The 7700-nt window shown below is 54.3% G+C and overlaps 1 protein-coding gene across 4 annotated transcripts in view; it reads right to left on the bottom strand.

Moving 5' to 3' along the window:
- Positions 1-216: 216 nt before the first annotated feature.
- Positions 217-7700, bottom strand: part of Klf15 (KLF transcription factor 15) — a 15382-nt gene continuing 7898 nt past the window's right edge. For 3 of the 4 annotated variants that reach the window (XM_052720312.1, XM_052720309.1, XM_052720313.1), the window contains exon 3: positions 2808-3902. In XM_052720312.1, coding sequence (XP_052576272.1) covers positions 3734-3902 — 169 coding nt within the window. In that variant the 3' untranslated portion in view covers positions 2808-3733. Of the gene's footprint in view, positions 976-2807; positions 3903-7700 lie in introns of those variants that run through there. The other variant, XM_052720311.1, reaches the window with a different exon arrangement.

Here is a 7700-nt window from a genome sequence, read left to right as displayed (position 1 = left end):
GGCGGCAAGCCAAGAAGCAGAATTCCTCCACGGTCTCTGCTTCAAGTTCCTGCCCTGACTTCTCTCAATGATGGACTGTGAGATGAAATAAAATCTTCCCTCCCCAGTCTGCCTTTGGCCATGGTGTTTATCATGGGACCAGAAACCAAACTAGGACAGGCGGGTTGGAAACCTTTCCTTCTGCCTGGGTAGAAATCATTGAGTAGGAAGCTGATGTGTTAGTACGCACCTTCTATTCTAGCACTTGGACAGCGGAGGCAGGAGGATGGCAAGTTTGAAGCCAGTCTGAGTTCCAAAGCAAGTTGGGGTGGGGGTGGCTGTAGAAGCCAGAGACTCAGGGTTCCAAATGCTCAGGCTGGAGGCTCATTGACGGGCGCTTGAACCCCCAGCTGCCCAGCTCTGGGAAGCTGTTGTAGCCCTGATAGTGTCAGCGCTTTCAGGCTGGGGCCCTGCTTCTTGAGACTTCGGAGCTTCTCACCTCTCCACTTGCTCAGCTTTATCATCTCTCCTAGGTCTGGACTAGCCTTTCACGGGCCTGGAACAGAAGCGCAGCAGAGCTTCTCAGCAGACTCAAGTAAGGTGCTGGAAAGCTGATTTATATATCTAGAAAGGGGGTGTGGCAAGGCTGCCAGCACCAATCAGAGGCAGCGCTTCATGCAAATGAACTGCGTTTGCACCAACCACAGCGCAGTCCTTCATTTGGAGCCCACCAGGGGAAGACTCCTCTCTGCTGCGGGTGGAAATGGTTACAGGGTCATCCAGAGTTCAGAGAGGCTGGTGACAGGCAGAAGGTCTCTTGCAAGTTGTTTGAAACCAGTGTGGTTTGGATGGTGCCTCAGGAGCCAGCATCATGCTTCCGCAGCCAGCAGCTGATCACAGTGCAGTTCCCTAAGGCATCCAGGAGGGTTCAAAGCAGCCGGGTGCCGTGAGGGCAACTGGCAACTGCAGATCGGGCAGTCCACCACTTAAGGCAGCCTGGCATCAGGGAGAGGTGTGACAGCTGTCAGTTGGGGAGTCAAATCACTCCAGCCCCCAGAAACTCAGTTATTTAAAAAAAAATAAACATGAGAAAGGATTGCTTATCATTAACATTAAAAACAATTGACTAGTATTTCACAGTGCTCTGCTTTTAACCAAAGACCTTGGGGGAGATTGGGCTCATTTTACCTGTTTCATAACCTTCCAGATTCCTCCCCTAATACAAATAATTGCAGGGCCACAGGACTATGTCTCCTTCTGCCTTCTCAGCACATAGAACAGGACAAAGATTCTCTTGCAGCCACCGAAAGCGCTGAGGACAGAAGGGCATAGTGCAGGTTACACCACCTCCATCCTCTCCTGGCCCCAGTCTTCCAGCCTTCACTCTGCCGAGACGTAGGCTTGTACCCCACTTACCATTGACCATCACACTACTGGGCACTTTCTCACCAGCATGTTGTGCAGGGTCCAGATGCAATCTGGAGCAGCAGAAACCCACCACTCAATGGCATCATTGAGAGGCTGCATGAGGGAGACCACAATAGCCCTCCACCCTCTCCGCCTTGCTGTGAGTCACCTCGGCCCCTCCTGCAGTGAGGGGTGAGAAAACGGGCTTCAGGTGAGGCTCTCAGGAGTCCATGATGACTTACAACCACCACCACCCGACTCTTTGCCCCAAGACAGCTCACAGTTCAGCTGGCTAGAATAACCAGACTGCTGGTGACGTACGGATGAGCAGGAAGAGCATGCCCATCCATCCTCGGCCACAGACGTGCACATGGGACATGGTTTATTCCTCTTCTCAGTGTCACCGACATGACCCCCAACAGGCCTCCTTTGTCCATCCAATGTCCCTTCTGTCTGTGGCTGCCTTGATTGTTTAGGATGAAGAGAAATGACACTAATACAGCTGGAAGTCAATGTCTCATTTCCTCAGGGCCTGTTTGTCCTCAGAAGGTATATGTGGTTACAGGCAAAGGGCAGAGGTCACAAGCTGGTCAGATGGAATGTCCATCTTCTAATTATTGGTCACACATGAATGCCCAATGACTGCCAGCTCCCACTGGACAGAACAGATTAGCGGGCCTACCCAAGCCAGCCTCCATATTCTGAGACTGACAGCTTCACACCATATGGTATAGGAATCTCTCCGTTGGAAACCTACCTGCCAGCTGCCTCCACATCTCTGAGAGGCTCCTGGGAAACCCTCGCCCAGTTAGCACCCAGCTATTTTAGTGGGGTCAATAGGAAAGGGCCACTTCTAGAAGGTGTCACCTTACACTATGCATAGGTGAACCAGAGAGGTCTGCCTACTGTGCACCTTACACCGGCTGAGCTGCTGAGCCGGCTAGTCCTCATCAGACCAGGCCAGAACTCCCTGGGGTCAATCCCTGCAGAGCCCACAGCTTCTCTCTGTTGTCTGCTCCCAGTGGTCCTAGAGCCCGGGCTGTAGAGGATGTGTGCCTGGATCCAAACCTGAGAGTAGAACCCGATGGTAGAAACCCCAATCGTCCTGGGCGGGGTGTTGGGTAGGCAGAGGAAGTCCTAAGTCCATGCCCTGCCTGGAGAAGATTCCTTAGATGTCAAAATCACCACGCAGGGAGGAAACAGGCCAGCCACCTTCCTAGGGAGGGCTGAAAGAATGGACCGCTGCCCTGCACACAGGAAGCACCCAGTAAGGGTCTCAAATGGCAGTGACTAGCTGGCATGAGACACTCTCCACAGGTGACATCAGAACATAGCTGAAGAGAGGAAGGTCCACAGAGGGACCTGGAAGGAGCAGAGCCCCAGAATCACCCCCATGTCCCAGGCCAGGAACCAAAGAACGGTTGAGTTTTTTTCTCTTTTTATTGGCAAAGTAAATATATTTTTATGAAGGACCAAAGAAAATATACATAATTGTAACATATGTACACCGACTTTATAGAATTTTTTAATTTCAAATTTACACAAATGTCAACGTGTTATTAAAAGATATTTTATGTAGATGCGTACCTATGTACAGTTTATTTACATACATTCATAGGATGTGAAATAGACCTGTCAAAACAAGCTAGTCCAATTGGTACTAATTTCTAGACCTGATGAGGAATGCAAATCTAAGTCAGACTGGGAGGCATTAGCTAGTTGCTTTGCATCCACCAGGCCTGTTCCTGTCTCCTCCCACCGCAACCGGGAGGCTGACGTCGGGAGGCCGACGAGCCAGGCTGGGTACACATGGATGGATATGGCTCCATTTGTCTTGCATTTAAGCACATGCATTGTGGCCTAGAACGAGGGTGGCCATCCTCCTGGACCCTCAAAGGCCTCTTGCATATGGTACGGTCCTCATGCCACAGTGCAGCCCTACACTTTTGACCTACTCCATTTTTCCCAGCATGGCTCCCTCTGGGAACTGTTTCGACACAACCAAAACACTTCTTCCCCAGCAATAATGTTGGCTTTGGCCCAGGTAGGGAGCCAAATGGGAGAAGGGTAAGGGCCCCCCAAACAACCCTTCCAGCTGGCAGGAAGGCACAAAGGCACAAGGGCGCAGGCCTGCCTGGGCCACCTGGGCCACCAGGGGAACCAGCCCCCAGGGACCTTTGGGGACTCTAGGTCCTCCCCGGAAAGGCAGCCATGGCGGCTCTGGGTCACACCTCCTAAGATTCAGAAGGGGGCTGGTAACATTGTCACATCCTTCCGAAGGAGGCAATAAGTTATTGCATCTAAAAACCAAGCGTGGGGCTGGGGGCGGGTGGGGTGGCCACCGCACTCAGTTGACGGCGCGTACCGCACGGCTGCTCCGTGGGAAGCGATGCACCTTGATGTGTTTGGAGAGGTGGTCGCTCCGCGCGAACTTCTTCTCACACACAGGACACTGGTACGGCTTCACACCCGAGTGAGATCGCCGGTGCCGTGACAGCTCATCTGAGCGGGAAAACCTATGGGACACGGCGGTCAGCCAGGTCAGTGTGGGCACTGCCACTGTGAGTGATCTCAAAGCCAGTGCCACAGTCTCCCCAGTACTAGGTGGAGGTGTGGGTGGGTGGGGGGGCAGCGGGCCAGGCTAAGCCAGGCTGGATCTTAAGCAATTAGAACCACATCTGTAGCCACCCAATGAGTTCCCGGCAAGCCCCTGAGACCTCCCAGAGGGCAAGAGTCAAGGACCACAAGGCACACAGGTTTGCTCTCCTGGCCGGGGCCTGCCTCCCACGGTAGCTGGCTACTGCTGTACATGGGAACGGACCTAAGGCTGCTAGTCACGTGGGCCTCACTTCCCCACACAGTAACTCAGTTGCCAAGTCCCTGGGCATCGGATCATTCCTATACCGGCAACAGCAGGCCAGCGGTGTTTGGTTCCACTGGCCTCACCTTCCCCTGGAGGAGGGGGCCACAAAGATATCGCTGAAGGGTCCGGGAAGACCAGCCAGAGGTGACAGGCCCAGCAAAGGAAACAGACTCCTCAGACCACAGGAGTGCCTGGCGCCTCTGCTTCTGCTGTAACGGGGAAGAAGGACCTCAGCCTTGTGCCTGCCCAGCTCTGGCACCCGTCCGCTCTGGACATGGGGCCTTCTGAGAAGCCTCTAAATATGCCTGCATGGTATGTCTAAGCATTTCAATGTCTTCCTGGGACACCCCCCCCCCCCCTCTGAGTCACTGCAGGCCCGGGAACAGACATCCACGGGACAGACAGGAACCAGAGCCAGGCCAAGATGCTGCTTGTCAATAACTTCAGGGATCTGAGGCTCTCTCCATTTGGCTCCTGCTTTAGCAGCAGGACCCCAGAATCTCACTACCCAACCACTCCATACCGCACCTATTCAGACTTTTTCTCCATCCTTTTTGCCACAAGACACTTGTACACTCTACTCTCTCCTCTCCTTGTTCTCATCCCTCAGAGTTTAGCTCCAATGTCACCTCCTCGGGGGCTTCTACTGTCCACTGAAATGTCTCACAGCACTGTCCACCATTTGATTATCTTTCCTCTGGTGAGCGTTGGGGAATCAAAGCTTGGACATGCTAGACGAGTGTTCCACCGCTGAGCTACATCCTCAGCCCCGTGGCACTTTTTAAATCAGTTTCAACATCTTGATGATGCTCAGCGGTCCCTAGACAATGTTAGCTCCAGGAAGGAGAGCACACTCCCTGTTCTCTGTGCCCAGGAGGTGCACTTAAACAGGGGGCGCTCAGCAGGCACCCCAAGATGAAAAAGGACTGTCACACACTGACCACTGCATATACTCCCAGGAACACACAGGAGCCCCAGGCCTGGCACCCCATTTATAGATAGGGGCCACTCGGTGAGGCAGATTAGGTGGACAGCAAAGTCCATCAGACTCAGATGCCTAGGGCTGTGGCCATCTCGGCTCAGATTCTGCACTAGACTACCCTGACCTCAGCCTGGGAAACAGGAGTACTAGTGGCATTGACAACGGGCAGGGCTCATGACACCAAGGACCTCAAAACCCTGTGCTTTGGGCAGTGCAGGACCTGCTCGAGGCCGGTAGAGCTACTGGGCAAGCGGCTGCCCTGCAACCATGTCCCAGGGGACCTGGCGCAGGGATGTCTCTCAAAGGACCATCCAACTAGATGGAACTCACAGTGACGTGAACTGAGACAGATAACCTGAGGCTGGAACAAAGCCTCCTCCCCTGGCCTGTCTGTTCTTGCCTCTCCGCTTTCTCTTCCTGGCTTAGTGCTGTTACTAGGACCCTAATGCCATAGTCACGTGCCCTCAGCAGGCGTTGGGCCCAGAGCCTCGCAAGGAAGAACAGGTTTGACAGTCCCTATCCCACTGGTCCTGAGCATCCTGGACCTGTTTCCCTCCTTACTTCCTGCCTGTCTTCCAGGGAACAGGTTATATGACACCCTGAGAGGGACAGGCAGCTGCGGGGCAGCCGTGCCAGAGAACAAGCTGTCCCCATTCCAGAGCCCCTCTCCTCTGCCACAGCCTTTTGGTACCTGACGGGACTGTACTGGGAACTGAGCGGAAGATGACCCCTGCCTCACTGGGTCACATCCTCCGATAAAGGAGAAGCCTGAGGCAGCAATGGAACAAGAGATAAGAGATCTCGGCTGGGCAGGACACAGCCTTGGGATTGGTCTGGGCAGGTTGCCAAGCCCTGTTAAACCTCGGTTTCCCTACCTTGGGACGGCAACAACAACACACCTATCTCAGGGGACCATGACAGACAATGGGTCTTCAGATGTGGCAACTGTTTAAGGGCTGTGAGCTCCTACTGCACACAAGGAGTAGAGCACAGGACCTTCCTGGTACATGGCAGAGGCCTGGCGCCTGGCATCTGTGGGGCAGGTTCTTAACCCTCGGTGTCTGATCACAGGGCAGAGGACGCACAGGGGCCATCATGAATGCCAGCGTGAGAACTGTGTGAGACACCAGTTGCCATCTGCCAGAAAGCCATTGTCAACAGTCAGAGCTCAGAAGCTGTAGCTCCTAAGGCTGTGTGTGCCGTGTGCAACCTGCCAATCATACAGGGGGCATCTGCCAATCACAGGCCAGAGGACACATCCCCGCACATGGGCAGCAGCGATGAGGGCTGAGAGAGCTGGCCTGAAACCAGACCACTAAGTTCGAACCCTGTACCCACCTCCTCCAACACTCAGTAGCTTTGGACTCTACTGTCCCCTCCTGGGCCTCCTGTGTCCACCATGGATACCGGCAGTACATAACACACGAGCTGCTGATAGCTATTAATATTCACTTTAGCTATGGCCCAGCGAGATTCTTTCTGGAAGGAGCGGCTTGGCCACTCTGGAACAGGATGTTCCACTGTAGGGAACAAAGGAGGCCTGTGTCTGCAAGTGAGGAGAGGAAACTTCTAGGAAGGCGGCAAACAGCCACTTCCCAGATGGCCACACCAGAATAGGCAGGCTGGCTTTAGTCCCTCCTGCATGCAAAACCGTGTCCCCACAGGGAATCCTGAGTGCACAAAAGCAGAAGGGCAGTGGGTTTTGGACTGGGACAGGTGCCACCTCGGCTGTGGGGCAGTCCCCTGAGCTGAGGAGGAGTGGGGGCAGGGGCAGGGGCAGGTTTGGGAACTCAGGGCCCAGTGCCAGCACCAGAGCCAGATGGGAAGTATAGAACATGCTGGACCAGCCAGACCCAGGTGCAGGTGTGTGTGTGGGGCTCTCTTCACTACAGGCTCTCCCCCAGGAGGTGTGCGAGAGTGTGGAGAAGCACTCTCAGTCCAGGGTGGGTGAGAGAGAAACCAGCTGTTCAATTCCTGACTCTGCCACCTTTTTTTTCCCCCTTTCTTTTTCCTGAGACAGAACTTCTCTGTGTAACCCTGGCTGTCCTGGAACTTAACTCTGTAGACCAGGCTGGCCTTGAACTCAGAGATCCTCCTGCCTCTGCCTCCCAAGTGCTGGGCAACTCTGCAACTTATAAGCTGTATGATCACAGAGAACGTGCTGAACAGCTCCGTGACACTACTTCCTCCTCTGGGCCCACCTGTAGTCTACTTTAACAGTTAAAGGAACGAACGTGCGGCCCGCCCAGAGCGGTGCCTCATCAGGGCAGTGACCACCATGCTTGCCACTGTTCTCTCCTCCCCCACAGCCGGGAGCACCACAGAAGAGCACAGCCCAGGGGCTGAGCATGGGGCCCGTTTGGTAAAGCGCTTACTGTGCGACTGTGAGGAGCTAAGTTCAGATCCCTGGCACTCACGTAAAAACTGGACGTAGTAGGATGTGCGGGGAGGGTAGAGACAGGCTGGGGC

This window comes from Peromyscus californicus, unplaced genomic scaffold (genome assembly GCF_007827085.1).
Source record: "Peromyscus californicus insignis strain IS unplaced genomic scaffold, ASM782708v3 Scaffold_6__1_contigs__length_162567912, whole genome shotgun sequence".
NCBI lineage: Eukaryota > Metazoa > Chordata > Mammalia > Rodentia > Cricetidae > Peromyscus > Peromyscus californicus.
Note: the sequence above shows the minus strand (reverse complement) of the source record. Positions and strands in the feature narration are given on the sequence as shown.